Source organism: Anoplopoma fimbria, chromosome 13 (genome assembly GCF_027596085.1).
Source record: "Anoplopoma fimbria isolate UVic2021 breed Golden Eagle Sablefish chromosome 13, Afim_UVic_2022, whole genome shotgun sequence".
NCBI lineage: Eukaryota > Metazoa > Chordata > Actinopteri > Perciformes > Anoplopomatidae > Anoplopoma > Anoplopoma fimbria.
Genome location: NC_072461.1, coordinates 10,882,192 through 10,899,966, shown reverse-complemented (window position 1 = coordinate 10,899,966; position 17,775 = coordinate 10,882,192). Strand labels below are relative to the sequence as shown.

The window sequence follows — 17,775 nt, the reverse complement described above, 5'->3', positions numbered from 1 at the left end:
GTCACTTTGCCATTTTGGGGCGAGGGGGGTCAAACCCCGTGCACAGTCTCTGCTGAAACCAGAGAGAGCTGACCTTAAAAGAGTATTTAAACATAAGGCTTACTCAACACTAGAAACCAGAGGGTGGATTGGGGGGGTGTCGATTGTTTGCTGTTGTAACACTGGCCGATCCAGTGTTGCTAAAGGCTCAGACAGGTGGTCAGTTTGTGTAGCGCGATGCTGATATTTCTCTGATTTTTGTCATCCATTGAAATTGTATTGGAGGTGGTCACTCGTCAACAGTTGTATTGCTCCACAGGAGAAGTCGCCCACGTCACCGTGTCCGCAGTGCTTTAATCTATGTAGGAAGTTCACTGAGAGTGATTTATGACTATTTGCTGTTTTTTTATCTTTGGCGTCTGTGGGGAGGAAGTACCAATGAGGCAAAACAAATTAATCAACACGGCGATGATATTTCTGTCAGTAGTTCTCAGCGTACACTTTACAATACTATAATCCAGTTTTAAGTATTGACACAATGAGATTTTTTTTTATGTATAATCATCAGTAATGTGGATACAATGACTAAGTAAAGTGCATTAGTGAAGGCAAATAATAGAACAGTCTGGTTAATTCAGAAAATGACAGCACTTAACTGTAATCCGGCCTTTTAAACACTTATGATATCCAAAATGTAGTCTCATATCACCATATCAATACACTATCAATGTATTTCCCAGCTCTACATGCACCTATCCAACTTTTTCAGACCTGATACCAAAAGTGATACCTTGGTCGATCGATGTGGATAAATCTGATACTTTGATTAGTAGTTTTTCAATTGATTGGTAAACTGTGCTTTCTGTGTGGAAGAGACTGGGATCATTCTGTTGTGTGTAAGGCAACATCAGACTTGAACACTTTTCTAACTTTGTAAATCTTAATGTAACAAATAAATACATTTGGTTTTAAAAATCTTTGAAATTAAAAGGAATTACAATTTAAGTGTTACGTTTTTTTAATGGAGCAACAGATTGGTCAAAACGTAAAAAATATGTGTAGTATATAAACATAACATTGAGTTGAATACACAGGCCCTGTTGTTATCCAGATCCATCTTTTCGAGTCAGTATCGGCCCCGATATCGGTATTGGTGCATCCATAATCCAAACATAAATGTATAAGTATACACTGCACACACACACACACAATCACATTTGAAACGAGTCAGCACACGCTGTCAGCTTTTGTGTCAAAACCCTCAAAAAACTACGACTGGAACATAAATATTCATAAAGCGTGACGTTAAGAGGCGATTTAGCTTCAAAGAAGGGATTTGTGCCCTGAGATGTTTCTGCCTTGGGACTGTGTTAGGACGATAACGCATCTTTATCGGGATATAAAAAAAAAAGTACTGGAAACGAATGATTTAGCTGCAGGCTAACATTAGTATTTGACAGATCGCCCGTGTGCTGGTAATGGCCGTCAGAAGCAATCTGAAGGATTACCACAGTCACTTGCTCCTTGACAACCTAAATTAGTGCTGCAATGCAGACCTTTAAGGCGGCGGAGGGAAAACGGAATGAGTGAGAGGATTTATGGAAATGTGTGTGAGAGAGGAGTCTTTTGAAGACGTGTGTGTGAGGAGCGACGTGCTCTTCGGTGTTGTTGTCATTCTTCGACGGCCCCCCTCCTGCTCTCGGAGGCCCTACTGATCTCAAACACGGTGGTGTGTGTGTGTGTGTGTGTGTGTGTGTGTGTGTGTGTGTGTGTGTGTGTGTGTGTGTGTGTGTGTGTGTGTGTGTGTGTGTGTGTGTGTGTGTGTGTGTGTGTGTGTGTGTGTGTGTGTGTGTGTGTGTGTGTGTGTTTTTTTTGGTTCCGAGGAGACAGCGCCTCCCTGCTGCGAAGCGCAGACTCAGCGGCAGCAGGTGCAGCTGACGCAGATTGGCTTTTAGCAGGCAGGGGTCAGCTGGGGGGAGAGAATGAGTGAGAGAACAAACGCCAGATCAGACCTCTGAGACAGTACTGGACAAGTGAAGTATTCTTGTAGTCCTTGCATGGTATGTGAGAGATCGAAGGGGGAACCGGACCTGAACTGCCACAGCTTCAATGGTGTACGTGAGTGTTTGAAGTTTATGGTTTGAAAGACTACAGAGAACGAATAGAGGAATTTGTGCGAGGCGGGTATCTCGTGGTACATTTTGTTTCCGAAGTTTGAAAAACAATCAAACAGATTGTAAAGTCCAGAGTATTGAGCCGCAGTCATAGTTTAGAAGCTGCCAGAAAGCTTGAACACTAGTCTGCTACAAAAAGGCCTGTTAATGTCAGAGGTTTGTGGTGTGTGGGAAGTCTCTCGCCATGCCTCCTGTAGCGAGTGTCGAGGATGCCGAAGAGTCACTCCACGCTCTTCATCGTGTCTCCTTCGCCCAAATCAACTCGCATAAAGACGCACTGTTGGGCACTTTCTTTCTGAAAAAGGAGGACAATTGTGGTAGAGGGAGAAAGTGACTGGTGGATTGCAGCCAAATGACAGTTGTGTGTGTGTGTGTGTGTGTGTGTGTGTGTGTGTGTGTGTGTGTGTGTGTGTGTGTGTGTGTGTGTGTGTGTGTGTGTGTGTGTGTGTGTGTGTGTGTGTGTGTGTGTGTGTGTGTGTGTGTGTGTGTGACGACGGGGCCTCTCTGTGTGTCAACAAGAAAGGGGGGGGGGGGGGGGAATGGCTTGGCTCATCTCATGCAGCATCATACATGATTGTGTAACTCGCACTGTATCTTATCCTTCTGAACATGCGTCTGCATATTGTACATCGAGTGACCAAGGAGAACGCCGGCGCTCCGAATGCCCTTGATCTGTCGGCATGCCTTTTTTCCTTTTCTTCAGGCCGCTCAACACATCCACACGCAGCTCCGCTGTCATTGGCTGCCTCGTCCCCGTCCGTCCGTCCCCTCTGCCGGGGCGGACAGCCAGTCGGCTGCTAGCCCGGTCTCTCTCCTCCGCTCCCCATTGGCTGGAGCGCGCTGTGAATGTGGATACTTCCCTTTTAAGAGGCAGTCTAGACTCCTCTGGCTGCGCTGCTCTCTCTCTTGTTAGCTCTCTTTCTCTCTCTCTCTCTCTCTCTCTCTCTCCCGCAACACCGCCACAACCTGCTGATTTGCTCACTAAGCCTCTCTCTTCCTTTCACTTCTCCTGTCATCAGCTGTTCTAATTCAGCTAATTCCATATTCCCCCCGTCACACTCACCTCTTGGTTTTGATTCCCCCCCGGTCCATTTCATCTTTTTCTCTCTCTCAGCCCCAACGTTTCTCTGTGTTTTCTTCGTCTCTGACACTCACTCATCTCCACTCCACCACTTTCTCAGCCTCCACTGCTGTGAGGAGACATGAAGGTGAGTGGGGTTGATGCCTTTAACCATATCTCTCTGTGATGTTTAACTTTCTGGTAGACGAGCATCCTGTGTCCTTGGGAGGCACGCAGAGCAGTTGCGTACGCTTCAGGTGTAACAATTAGCCAGCGCCGGTTTAGCGATGCCGCCGTGAGTCATCATCTAACGCTGCATGCGTGTTCTAGCTCTGTGCCCAGCTGATGAGAGGAGGAGGAGGAGGTGTTCGGTGCGTGTCAATGCAGACTGTAGCTCGTGTCGTGACATAATGTTTCTTGCACCAGCTGTGGTGCAGTGGCATCTCGGAGCTGATTAGTGAGCAAGCAGCGACAGCAAACAGTCAGAGAAGTGATCGCAGTGAGCCGCTCTCCTCTTCACGACACGGACGATGCTTCCAGAGGTCACTGTTGTGACCCGGTAACAATGCTCTGCTCGGTGCTGGGATGCAGCTGCATAGTTGAAATTCTCTTAAGATATATTCTCCACATGCACTGCACAAAGTCTCCCTCATTAAAATCTTGGATGTGTCCTCTAGACACAGAGGTCTCGGTCTTATTTTTATCCGTGTTGTGTTTTTTTATTTTGTCTTTTGTGTGCGAGTGCCCTCATTATGTGTGTGATGTTTTGCCACCTGACACCCGCAGGAATAAGATGTCTGCCAGAAATAATCCTTACGAGCACGTAGCCTCAGAGAGTCTGTCACTTCCCAGTGTTTTTTATTTAGGGTATCGTTTTTAGAAGGGTGGTTTATTTCGAGCAGAGTATGAGATAGTGAACAGACTGCACTTACGGTATAAAAGAGTGCTTTTCAACCGCAGCAGAAAAAAATCGATTTGCAGTTTTCCCCTCGCACACGCACACACAGACACACACCACTGCCATGGCAAATTGCTGGTCCTTCCCTTGGGAGCAACTTCGGGGTCAGTGTTGAGTTGTTCAAGTACACCTTGACATGTGGACAGAAAGAGCGGGGGAATGAACCGGCAATGATTAGTTAACTTCCTGCTCCTGAGCTACAGCAACTCCAAGAAGGTAAAGTTTGTATTATACAAACAGCTACAGAAATTAGCAGAAAGAGAAAATCTCATAAAGCTGATTGCAGCAAGAAATGCTGAAAATAATAGGGTTTCAAGTATTCATAAAAACAGTTGCATTATGTTCTTCTGAAAGGAAAAGTTCACATAAATATTCTAATCACTCGATGACAGATGGTTCAAAAAGCAGAAGCTACAACGACACCAAGACAATATAACCATTTTTTCACATAAAATTTCTCGGCCGGTATAAGCCAAGCTTTCCGCACTTATATATGTATATCGCTAGATATGCTTACATGAAGTAAAATCACAGACATCCCCTGGTGTTATAAAGTGTGAACAACAGCAATTAAACCCTCGGACAGCTCCCACATCCCCCGGTGGTCTCAGGTTCAGCACCTTGGACAGCGGCAGTGACTCTCTTTGTGCAGAACGTTCTAAAAGATTCCCCCCGAGCTGAAAACGGAAGCCGTATGTCGCTGTGGGCTGATCTATTGAGGGTTCAAACCTTTTAATTTAGTCCTGGAAAAAAAGAAAGAAAGACTACATGCAGGACTCTCTGATCCAGTATGAGTATTTTAAATGGTAAACTGGAAATGAAAATGAACCATAAAATTCCTTTTGTGCTGTTGTGAAAGCAGCTGGCATGGAATATGTGCATGTTTAAATGATAACACAAATTCTATCTATTCAAGACTTACTTTGTCCCCCTGTGAGTGAGTTGACCCCTTATCATCAACATCTCGAAAATGATTTTACTAAGCAGAAGTAATTCCCTCCCACTGATAATGATAATGATTTTCAAATTAAATTCAACATTTTATTATTTCAACCTTTATTTTCCCCCATCCCACTGCCCAGCAAACAGCAGCATAATCTTGAAGAGCTTTCTCATCCAGTTGAAAAGAGAACCTTCACAAATGTTGCATAACATTTTACACAACTCATTTTCTTTATGTATTTTACTCTTTCAAAATGCTGTCCTTTTCAAAAGACTCCAAGTCTTAGACGTTTCAAGGTCCCAATGAATCATCCGTTGGAGCCTCGTGAACGCTCCCAAGTCACACAGCTTGATTCTGCAGCCTGAGATGGTGAGGACTCCCCCGAACAGAACTGAAGCTCATATGGCCGACCTATCCTTGCACATACTGAGTTCTCTGAATGGAAAAATAAATATATGAAGCTTTTGAATGCTACTCAAGGTCAAAGCTGTGTGTTCCATCCTCAGACAGCACTATAGACAATTTAATGTGCAGTTGTTTGTTGAGAAAGCAGGGGCCAAGACAATGGTTTGTGCGGTTCTTTATTTATGTCCGGTTTGGTAACGTAAACGTGCGTTTACATTATTTCCTGCAGGCTCTTTGGTGTCCTTCCATCCAAGAAAACATACAAGTTAAAGGAATAGTTCAACATCTTGGGGCAAACTTGGCCTTTTGTTTCCCAGAGTTAGACGAGAAGATGGACAATACTTAACATGCCTGTATTTTTGTTAAACTTAGCTTAGCTTTGGACAAAGCTAGGCTAGCTGTTTACCTTCATGCTAAGCTAAACTTAACGGTTGCTGGCTGTAGTTTCACATTCACTGTGCCTACATGAGAGTGGTATCAATCTGCTCGTCTAGCTCTTAGCAAGAAAGTAAAATATCGTATTTTCCTAAACTATTACATATTGCTTTCTAAATATTAGCAGTACTCCTGCCATTGCCCTTGAGGAGGCACTGTGGATGCCCACTGCTTCTGTAATAGCCAGGATGTGCTGACGAGTTAAAACTACTACAAGGAATTTTCATTTAGTCTTGATTTTGGCCGTCCGTCTATCGACGAATGTGGTAGTGTTTTCAAGCACCAGAGTCCCTTTAGAAAACATCTTATTTTACTGCAGCAGGAGTCTTAGCTGTCTGCTCCGTGCAGTCCTGGTTCTGGTTCTCCAGTGCCTCCCTACCCCCTAGCGGGCCCAGCAAAACGGCCTGAGTCTCCAGCAGCTTGTAGTGTCTGTGTTGGCTCCCGGTGGGTACTGGTGGAGCTGGGAGGCAAAACTCTGCTCCTGGCCAGAGGAGGAGACGTACTGAGCGAAAAATGTCCCCTCTAATGTCCTCTACAAAGTGAGAACTAATAATCTAAAAAAGTCATTGGTCATTTTAGATTCACTCTACCACATCCTGTTACCCTAACACCGGCTGTTGAGGATGGCGCACATTGGGTTTTGTCATTCCCCCCCCCGTTTGACTAGAATCTTTTGAGTCTCCTCTGTAGCACAGCGGTCAATAAGAGGACTCCACAGGTTACCACTGAACTATTTGGTCTTGGTGGAAATAGTTTTTACGTGCCCAACTGTGAGCGACGGCATGAGGTCTTCAGAACGGACCGAGCTTCAGCCGCAGCTGTCACGTTGAGTTTCCCTCGTTAAGACAATTGAAGACCCGGTGAAGTAAAAGGCCTGGTTAATGTGTCGGCGCCCACGCTCGAGTCACTCGTCTTTCCTCCTCTACACGCTCACTACAGTGACCTGTTTGATGGTGTCCTCTGTGGAGTCTCTGGTTTTGCTTGGTGGAAGGCCGTGATTGATTGTGTGGTTCTCTCGAGGCGGGTTAGACATTTACACAGCGTCTGGTGTTGGTCTGCCCCTGTCAATATAAAGGTTGTTAAACATGTTGTTTATATAGCAATTCAAATGAACATATTATGAAGTGAGGGGTTCTATTTAAGGAATGTTTTATAAAAAGCTTTTTAGTTTAGTTTCTGTTGGGCACTGGTGTTAGTAATACTTCTCACGCACTTTAGATTTTCACTCCTGCTGTTGTAATTTACTTTTTCTATTTTGATTTACCTATTTTCCCACATTTATCTTACTGTTATTGCCATTCTATTTTGCACTGGTGTCAGTACTACTTTTAATACACTTGTATTTATATGTATTACTCTTTTGTTTATATACATTTATATTCTTACTCAATTGTTTTTTCTTATTCTTCTTTTGTTATCTTTTATCAATCTCTGGCACAAGTATTTCCTTCGAGATTAATAAAATTCTATCATATTGTATCTTACTGTATCGTATCATATCTTATGGTATATTATGGTATGGTATCTTACCTTATTGTATTGTACCTTATCGCATCTTATGGTATCAGGTCGTTTCTTATGGTATTGCATGTTATGGTATTTTATCGTATGTTATATCGTATGTTATGGTATCGTATATTATTGTATCTTATAGTATCGTATATTATTGTATCTTATAGTATCGTATCTAATCTCATATTATGGTATCACGCAGTATCCTATTGTATCATTTCTTATGGTATTGTATCGTATGTTATGTTATTGTATCGTATGGTATCTTATGGTATGGTATCTTATGGTTTCTTATCGTGTTGTATCGAATATTATGGTATATTATCATATCGTATGTGTTGGTTTCTTATGTAATTGTATCGTATTTCATGGTAACGTATTGTATCCTATAGTATCGTATCTTATGGTATCATATCTTATTGTATTGTATCTCATGGTATCTTGTGGTATCTTATCCTCTTATATCTTGTGGTATCTTATCTTATCTTATCGTATGGTATCGTATCTTATCGTATCTTATCGGTATCTTATCTTATCGTATGGTATCTTATCGTATGGTATTGTATCTTATGGTATCTTATCGTATGGTATTGTATCTTATGGTGTCTTATCGTATGGTATTGTATCTTATGGTGTCTTATCGTATTGTATCTTATGGTATCTTATCGTATGGTATTGTATCTTATCGTATCTTATCGTATGGTATTGTATCTTATGGTATCTTATCGTATGGTATTGTATCTTATGGTATCTTATCGTATGGTATTGTATCTTATCGTATGGTATCTTATCGTATCTTATCGTATGGTATTGTATCTTATGGTATCTTATCGTATGGTATTGTATCTTATGGTTTCTTATCGTATTGTGGCGTTTCTCATAAACCACCCTCCTTGTAAGGGCCAACTACAGCACTTAATGAATCAATTGAATATTAGAGCTCAGATAGAGATCCTACTTTGGATTTTATCTTTAGATTTGGTCATAAATTATTAATATAGTTAATTTCTTAGTAGCAATTGTCCTGGTGGACATGAGTTCATGACTTCAGTTTATGAACTTTCAGCCTGAGAGTCTCAGCCCAGTGTCTGAAGACTCTGAATCTTTATGTCCAGAGCCTCTGATCCTTCGCTCTGATCCTTCGCTCTGATCTCTTTCTGGAGGGAAGCAGGTGAAAAGACAATTTACCTTCAGGATCAGTGAAGTATCGCATCATTCTTTTTACTTTATCTTTTTAAGATTTGGCAATCCCTGAGCTATAAAAAAAAAAGAATAAAGAACTGCCCCAGAATCTGTTGGGTCAATGTGAGTAAAATGAAATAAGATTTTAAACAACGTGATTATTTTGAGTGTGACTCTAGCTACTAGATCCTGATTTTTAGGGAGGTCCTGGCAGGTCTGACCAAACAACAAGTTATTATCATATTTCTGTGTTTGGTGTTGCGGTTCAACACAGGATAAAGGATAGCAGTACGTGACCTCAACTGTTCCAGATGGAGCTCTGTCGGGAGGAGGTAGCCATGACTTGCCGAGGGCTATTTAGACCGGAGCTGCCCGTCCCCAAGCGATGGGGAGCACACAGTCGGTTCATGCCGAGGGAATGTGCCTCAAGCTGTTTACATGTAATGCTCCCATTAACAAGTGGCTTAACCAAAGAAGGAAATGTGCTGCCATTATCCCCTATGAACCACTTTCATTATGTGGCCAGACACAAAAGAAAGAAGAGAGAGAGAACCCAGAGCGAGTCATTTGTGGTGTGGTGGTTTCTCAGGGACCACCAGAGGCTTCAGTGTTGGTGGCCTCATCATCTCCTCCCGAAGCACATTGTCATTGTTTGCATGTAAATACGCCTCATGGTACTTTACCGGGACGTGGGAAGTCATTACGCTGCCCTGATATGATCCACTTTTCAGACGAACTCAGCAACAACCACGGCACTTGTTTTAAGAAGTCTGTACCTCCCGCTGATAAGATTCATAAATTGATAGTTTCATCTGCAAATAAAGTCAGAAAACTAATAAAAATATCTGTTGCAAGCTTCCATAGGATAAGACGATGTCTTCACGTGTCAAGTTTTGTCCGTTCGAGTCCACAACCAGAAGATCTTCAGTTTACAGTGACTATAAAACCAAGAAACGGTTGTAGAAGCTGAAACAAAGAGATTACGGGAAGGTTTTCTTTAAAAGCTAATTCAATTAGCAACAGTTAAATTTCCTGAAGCTCAACTACTCTGTTTTTTTAGCATTCTCAAATCATTATCCAAACCACTGAACCTTTTCACAGGATTATCATGCTTATTGTCAGACTATATATAGGCTTAATAGCTGTAATGCACAGAAATTTACATCTGAAATAAATCTTTTATATTTAAGTTATGTCTGAAATATGTCACAGCAGTTAATATGTCACTGCTAATTGACAAATAAATGTCCCCTCAAGATATATGGAGATCTTCAAAGAGGCGATTTAAGCCTTAAGATAAAGATACGAGAGAACACAGAGTTAAAAGTTAAACTTTCTCGACTCTATCATCAGTCTACTTGCTTACAAAACAGCTCCCACCTCTCAGCAGCAAAACATCACTGCTGATGCTCTTACTGCATTGCAGTCTCAACTTAAATCCATGAGTTTTTTTTATCTTGTACTGCAGCAAAGCTTTCGCTTTTTGATTTGAATCTACATTCCGAAGATAAAACTGTTTCACATTCCCTTTCTAGGAAGATCAACGTGATCAGCTTTTGCCATCGCTGTGTCAGACTCGGTAAATGTGTGGCAAAAGGGGACAAAAACATGTAATACCATGTGAACTAGAAGCAGGTTTGGCAGAGACGTCAGGCCCCGTTGCGTTGTGGGATAAGACGGATCCCGATCTCGCTCTGGACGCAGTCGTCTTTTTATAGTCTCGGCGCTAACAGCAGGCCCTCTGAGCGCTCTGATTTGATTACTTTGAAGTGCAGACTGTGATGTCCTATTGTGGCTGTCTGAGATGTCCTCAGCCCCCCCCCCCCCCTCCCCCCCCTCTGTTTCATCAAAGCCAGTTCTGCATCGTCATCTTCCATCCTGAATCCCTTGTTTTTCTCTCTCCTCTTCCTCCTCCTCTCCTCTCTCTTGGTCCCTCCCCTCCTTTGTGTCAGAGGAGGTGTCAGATTGTAGCCCCTGTTGATAAAGAGCCGTCATGGCCCGTGACACTAATCTGTCTCTGCGTCTCTCGTCCCCTTGTTTCTCTGGCAGGTGAAGGATCGTGCGGACAGGCCGTCTCACACTAAGCTATGGAATGCTCCCCGCACCCACCATCACTAGTCTCCAATCTCCGGACTGAGCTCCAAACGCTTAGTTAGCGGCTGTGCTTCTCCCCTCGAACTCTTTACAACCAGGGGAAGAAGAAAAAGGAGCAGACTTGGCTTAAATCCTCCGCTAAAAGCGCACAGAGCACTTCTTTTTGAAAGAAAAAAGAATTATTTAAGCTATTTTTATTTTTCTCCACTTGGATTTTTTTTTTTGAAATCGTATCAAGATGGATATGGAGGCGTATCTATGGATGGTCATCCTCGGCTTCATCATCGCCTTCGTGCTGGCCTTCTCGGTGGGCGCCAACGACGTGGCCAACTCCTTCGGCACGGCGGTGGGCTCCGGCGTGGTCACACTGAAGCAGGCGTGCATCCTGGCGTCCATCTTCGAGACGCTGGGCTCCATGCTGCTGGGGGCCAAAGTGGGGGAGACCATCCGGAAGGGCATCATAGACGTCAACCTGTACAACGAGACTGTGCCCGTGCTCATGGCGGGGGAGGTCAGCGCCATGGTCGGTAAGTCGGACTTAGTTTTCTCCAGTCGAGCGTAGAGCCGAAAGTTCAGCAACAGATATTTATCAGAAACTAGTTTGACAATTTCAGTCACTTCAAGCAAAACACCTGAAAACATTTTCAGATTTCGGCTTTACATCCTTTGGGCTGTTGTTAGACAAAAGAAGACGTTTGAATATGTCACCATGGTGTCTTTTAAAAATAACGAACATATTAATAAATCTAATAATTAAATTAATAATCAGTCCTTAAATATATCAAGAGATTACTTCTAAGTCTAATATCCCTCTAGATAAACATTTGCTGCTGATGATTTTGGGAAATTAGTTATAGCGATGCAATGATATCAGGAAAAACCAATGGTGTAAAATCTAAGCCCGTCACAAGTTCCGACAGCCCGTGGTGACCTCTTCTAACCTCTTGTTATGGCTGAACAAGAGTCTAAAACCCAAAGATGCATAATTTATGCTGATATAAAACCGAGGAAAACTGACAGTCCTCACATTTGAGAAGCTGGAACCAGTGAAAGTTTGGCAATGTTGCTTGACTAATACAAATAATCTGTTATACAAATAGTTGCATTTTCTGATTATCGACGAATGGATTAATCAATTTACCATTTTAGCTCATATGCGTATATTTATTTATAAATGAATATATTTCAGCTCATGTGGAGCAGGCTCTGTCGTTTCCTCTGCTATGCACGCTCAATAATTTTGAACACGTGTCTGTTCATGTAAACACAGAACACTGTAAACAGCTCCTGGGCAACGTTTCATATCCTGACCTGAGGGCAGACACAAACGCATGTCAGACTGTTTAAACACATGCAGCACTCACACATTGCTGATACTGAATCTAGATACAGAGCTCACTAGCAGCTCTGAGGGTTTGAGCTTTTCCCAAAATGGCAAAAAAAGGCTTCTTTGTCCATCCGTTTTTCTTTTTGCTCACAAGCCCAAAATGTAACTGCTAATTAACATAACTGTAGCAGGTTTGTTTGTTCTCTAGTTGGTAAAAGTTAATTTCAAGAACATCTGCTCTTGTTTTCCAAACCACTTTTTCTTTATCGGATTTTAGAGATGTCATAAAATCAGTTTTGCACTAGCAAAGTTTACAAAGCATCCTCCTGACAAACATTGTGAATAATCTATTTCCAGATGAACCTTATGAAAAGTTCTGCTGATTATGTTAATCGGCCTTGCAGCGTTTCCAGAGAAAGTCGTCCTCGCATTAGAAAACATTACATTTACAGAGAAGCGCAGTAGCTTTACACAGGAACATCAGATTGCCTCAGCAAACGAACGGCACAGAGCAGAAAACAATGGGGGCTCCCTGCTGGGATAATGCCATTTTAATGACTGCTGGGAAAACTGCAATAAATAAAGCCACATTATGCACGGGGGGATTCCCATGTTGGTAAAAATTCAGGTGTGGCGGGCCGTGGCGAGTGAATGCGGGGGAAACACTGAACAGTTCTTCTTGATCTCAAACAGGAAATATTATTCAACAGGCATATTGTTCATACAGAATAAAGATGAAGTTTTAACTTCTGGCTTTGATGCGATAACAGCAGGGAAATGCTTTCAATGTCCCCAGCAGGTTCACAGAGAACGGCACAATACAGTGTATTATGTCAATGACTTATTTAGGGCTTTGACAAAGAGACTCTGAGGTATTGTTATACAAATAATGGACTCTGTTGCTTAAGAATAAATTGACCTGCGGGAGAAGGGATTTTTTTGTCTTGATAAATCAGTGATGTCTTGATAAATGTTCCATTATTCTTTATGTTTTGTCCTGTTGCTGCAGGCTTTCACTGTACCTCAAAATATTCCTCCGTCATGAATAATAACAAATGTCGAGAGCACTGCAATTACTGCACCTCATTCAGCAATTTCAGATTCAAGGTCTTTTTTTATGACGATGTTTATAGTAAACACGCGTGGGCGGAGGATAATGCGTCTGCAGTTTTCTGAGGTTGGTTCACTTATGCCAAACCTAAAGCAGTCATTTAGCATTTCAAACAGCACTTAAGATGTCATATGTCTGTCATGGTCCAGTTCCTAAAAAAGTCTTTAATCCAGTGAAGAAGACAACAAACAGTAGAACGATCCCACTATTTAACATTCCGGAGCAAAATTACACATATGAAAAGGGTTTTCTGAGATGTGTGTGTGTCTCTGCTTGGATCACAGGGTCGGCCGTGTGGCAGCTGATCGCCTCCTTCCTCAAGCTGCCCATCTCCGGGACTCACTGCATCGTCGGCGCCACCATTGGCTTCTCCATGGTGGCCATCGGCACCAAGGGCGTGCAGTGGATGCAGCTCGTCAAGATTGGTAATGGCCACGGGGGTCGAGTTAGACCAGTCTGTCTGCTGTTTACATTTATCCTCCCAGCCTGCATGCTGACTCCTACTGTGCACACATGCATGGCACAATTTGGACCTGACAAAGGTCGCAAAGTGACAGAAAATAAACTGAACATGGCCACAGTGAGATATCTCCTGTGCAGTTACAGTGAAGATTTTGTAGCTCTGCAACGCATTAACGTCAATCGCCAGTTTGTTTCCAGCGAGGATGACTCCCTCGAGCCTCTTAGAAGAGGCTAAGACACCAATTACTCCCCTGTTTAAGAGTTTCAAGGGACCAGCATGCAATGCATTCGCAGGATGAACTGTCAAATAAAATTAACTGAGAGGATCTCTGAAAAACATATATAAACCACAGCTTAATAATAAAAAAGGTCATATCTGTTCTTTAATCATTGCGGCATGGCAATACTGTATCAATGGCTGATTGTGGTTTGCTGTTCTTTTCTCTCCAGTGTCGTCGTGGTTCATCTCCCCTTTGCTCTCTGGACTCATGTCCGGACTCCTCTTCCTGCTAATCAGACACTTCATCCTCAGCAAGGTGGGCTTACGTTAAAGCTCTGTTGTTCTTGCTCTATCCTCTCACACAAAAATCCATCCTCATTAAATGTATGTGAAACCTTCTAAACATGTGCATCATTAGCCTTTTAAATTAGAGTGAGTCGTCGGTCCACAAATGTAAATAGAATCTAGACGGAGACAAACACGTGTCCTCACAAACCTGTCCAGAGAGAACTTCAGCACAGAAAAAGAAAGAAAAAAATCCATTAGATTTGGCAACAGCCGCAGATTTGTTGTTATGTAACAGGCAATCTGTGGCAGACCAGGAAGAGACGGGTACGGCTGCAGGATCACAACAAATGAGTCATAGTTATGTTTATATATGGAGCTGGATCAAACTCATGTCCGTCCCTGGACACTATTCTCACAAGGACTATTTAATGGATCTATTATATTGATACTTTCAAGATTTGTCACTTTTCCTGGTGGGAGTTTAGAGACTTTAAACCTCGGTGCGTCGGTCATATCGCGATTCATGCTCCTCATAATAGTAAACCACACGTTGTGCAAGAGGGAATTGTTTTACTGCATCGCCTGCTTTCACTGTTTACACATCTCAGACTTGACCTGAGCTGAACTTCCAACCCCAATAGGAAGTTGTGGTTTATTAGATTTATACGTGTACTGTATCTTTTTAGTGTTGTCGTCGCAACAAAAAACACATTCAATAAAGATAAAATGGTAAAATAAAGATATAAAGAAACATTTTTACTTTCTTATTTGACTGTTGTTGAGCCTCTGTAGGTGAACTAACAAACGGCCCTTTTAACACACGATACTATCACATCATTGTGATGATTTGGAATGACGATTTTACATAACAGCATCTCAACTTGTGCATCTTTATATTGTAAGTTGGTAGTTTTCTAAGAAAACTTAGAGCTGGCAATCATGGCAGGCTGGTCATTACATAGGAAATTAGATAGACGGATAACTAATACAGCAGAAGTAGGACTGGGCGATTATATCAATATTTACGGATAGGGATGTAAGTAATGATTATTTTCATTATCCAATAATCCGCCTATGGTTTTTCCTTTCAATTAATTGTTTTGTTTTTAAAATATCAGAACAAAGTGAGTTTTAATTTCCCAGAGGCCAAATCGACATGTTTAATTTCGTTGTTTTATCTGACCATCACTCTAAAACCCAAAGAGAACCCAGAAAAAAATATATGTTTATATATAAAACTAAAAAGCAGTTACACCTTTGAGGGCCTGAAGGTTAGAGAATGTTGGTCATTTTTCATTGGGAAAAAAAGCTATTGACACTAAAACTATTAACTATTATCAAAATTGTTCCGATTAATGTTACCAACTAATCCTATCTGCTCTATTGATAGACTGCATATGACAATATGGCATGTGAAAAAACGTGTATAATTATTATTATTTAGTTTTTTGGCTTGATTTCATTTTGTAAAAAAATCCCCGGTAGGATCGCATCATATCGCCAAGACATTCATCTCAAAGTTGATAAACAATCAAACTGCACTAAAGATCCATCTGTGTGTTTTGTTTTTTTTGCCCTCACAGGATGACTCCGTCCCCAACGGGCTGCGAGCGCTGCCCCTCTTCTACGCCTCCACTATCGGGATCAACACGTTCTCCATAATGTACACTGGAGCCCCGCGTAAGTGCCAGCTGCCGTCTCTGCTTATTTAGTCTGACGTCGATGCACGATCAAATTATCACCTCCGTCTTAACGGGCGACGGCGCCGGTGTCACACGCTCGCTCGAGATTCCCTTTGAAGGTGTGACGAGAGTATTAGCATATTATAAAAACTACTCACAAGATGTTAACTTCTTATTATCTCTCTGTGTGTGTGTGTGTGTGTTCATTAATTGCAGTGCTCGGGTTGGAGATGCTACCAGTGTGGGCCATCTTCCTCATCACTTTAGCTGAGTCACTGATCTGTGCAGCTCTGGTCTGGTTTATTGTCTGTCCCTGGATGAGGAGGAAAATAGCAAGTAGGTATCTGTGTGTGTGTGTGTGTGTGTGTGTGTGTGTGTGTGTGTGTGTGTGTGTGTGTGTGTGTGTGTGTGTGTGTGTGTGTGTGTGTGTGTGTGTGTGTGTCCTGTCTTTCTCACGCCATGTGAAAGCCCAGCCCTCTGACCCGGTCCTCACAACAGAGCCCCAGCCTCCGCTCTGACACCAAACAAGAGATGCCAGCGGATGTGTTTGCTCGTTGGCCTCTGCCAGCGCCACTAAAGCCACCAAAGAAACCCCCCTGAACTCTGCATGGTGCTCCACTTCCTTTTACTTTTTCAGACACTTGGATGTTTTTAGGCGCCCGGCTACTTGGCCAGATGCTAAGGGGTTAAGATCATAGCCCACAGTGGAGAGAGCTTTCAGATCCAGGTTAGGAATTGTTCCTTTAATGGAAACATCATCCCGCGGCAACGCTTTAAAACACACGACACATCAAATAAAACAGTGGAGCATCTGAGGGAGCGGTGGACATAAACAAGGCAGCCCGTCTGTTATATTTAACTTAACAGGATAAATAAGAAGTTGTGTTTATTGCAGCAATCCACAGACAAAGCCTCAAACACTTAAGCTGCAATCCTGAGATGCCTGGAATATTTATGAGGATAATAATTTCTACTACACTTAGACAGCTTTTACCAAAGGAGAGTTCTGTTAATGGAGCGGAAACATTCACGCCGAGGCTTAAAACGGAAGCATTGTTTCCTGGAACTCTCCCTTCGACCCGGCACGCGACAGGAGTGCAGGTCGACTTGACCTGTTGCTCGACGGGTCGCGACCTCTGAAGGCCGGTTAGGATTAAAGTTAATGTTATGGCTCTTAATCTGGATATCGCTGCATCCGATGAGGCGACGGCAGATTAAGAGCCATAACAGTTTGTTATGAGGGGTGGTGTTTGGAGGAGTTGGGACACGAGGTCAGTCAGCACTGGGATTAGTTTGGATCAGCTGATCACTGTATTTGTGGAATGTTACGGTAAGTTTTTCTCTTTTCCTGACCTGAAACCAGGCTGTTTTTCTAAGTGATTATTATTGATATATACAGCTTCAACAAAACATGCATGGAAAAAATGTATCAACTTTCCCTGCTTGAAAATAATCCAAATATCTTTTCTAACAGCATTGACTTTTTCAATGTTTCACTGTCACACTGTAAATGTCTCTCTTAGAAATATAAGAAGAGACACCTAGCTAACACAAGTTGCGTTCTGAACTGAGCCCTCTGTCGCTTGGCGTCCTCCAGGTCGCCTAAAGAAGGAGCAGGCTCTCTCCAGGATCTCCGACGAGAGTCTGGACAAGATCCCTGAAGAGGAGGAGGAGAGCCCCGTCTTCAAGGAGCTGCCGGGGGCCAAGGGCACGGACGAGGCCGTGCTGCCACTCACTGGGGGAAGCGGCGATCGGAGCACCCGCGAGTCCAGCGGAGAGCTCTCCAACCTGGCTAATGGAGGCAACATCCTGCCAAATGGCAGGGTGTACGGTAAAACTGGATTATTATTTTCATATTACTGTGTATATAATAGACCTCATTTATTTGAGATGTGGCAGTAGATCACAATATTTGTTCTTGGAGCAAAATCTTGTGTCGGGAC

At 42.7% G+C, this 17,775-nt stretch overlaps 1 protein-coding gene across 3 annotated transcripts in view; it reads left to right on the top strand.

Moving 5' to 3' along the window:
* Window positions 1-17,775, top strand: part of slc20a2 (solute carrier family 20 member 2) — a 44,640-nt gene that overhangs the window by 13,175 nt on the left and 13,690 nt on the right. For all 3 annotated transcript variants that reach the window (XM_054610678.1, XM_054610676.1, XM_054610677.1), the window contains exons 2-7: window positions 10,698-11,269; window positions 13,465-13,605; window positions 14,093-14,178; window positions 15,734-15,830; window positions 16,049-16,168; window positions 17,430-17,663. In XM_054610678.1, coding sequence (XP_054466653.1) covers window positions 10,981-11,269; window positions 13,465-13,605; window positions 14,093-14,178; window positions 15,734-15,830; window positions 16,049-16,168; window positions 17,430-17,663 — 967 coding nt within the window. In that variant the 5' untranslated portion in view covers window positions 10,698-10,980. The remainder of the gene's footprint in view (window positions 1-10,697; window positions 11,270-13,464; window positions 13,606-14,092; window positions 14,179-15,733; window positions 15,831-16,048; window positions 16,169-17,429; window positions 17,664-17,775) is intronic.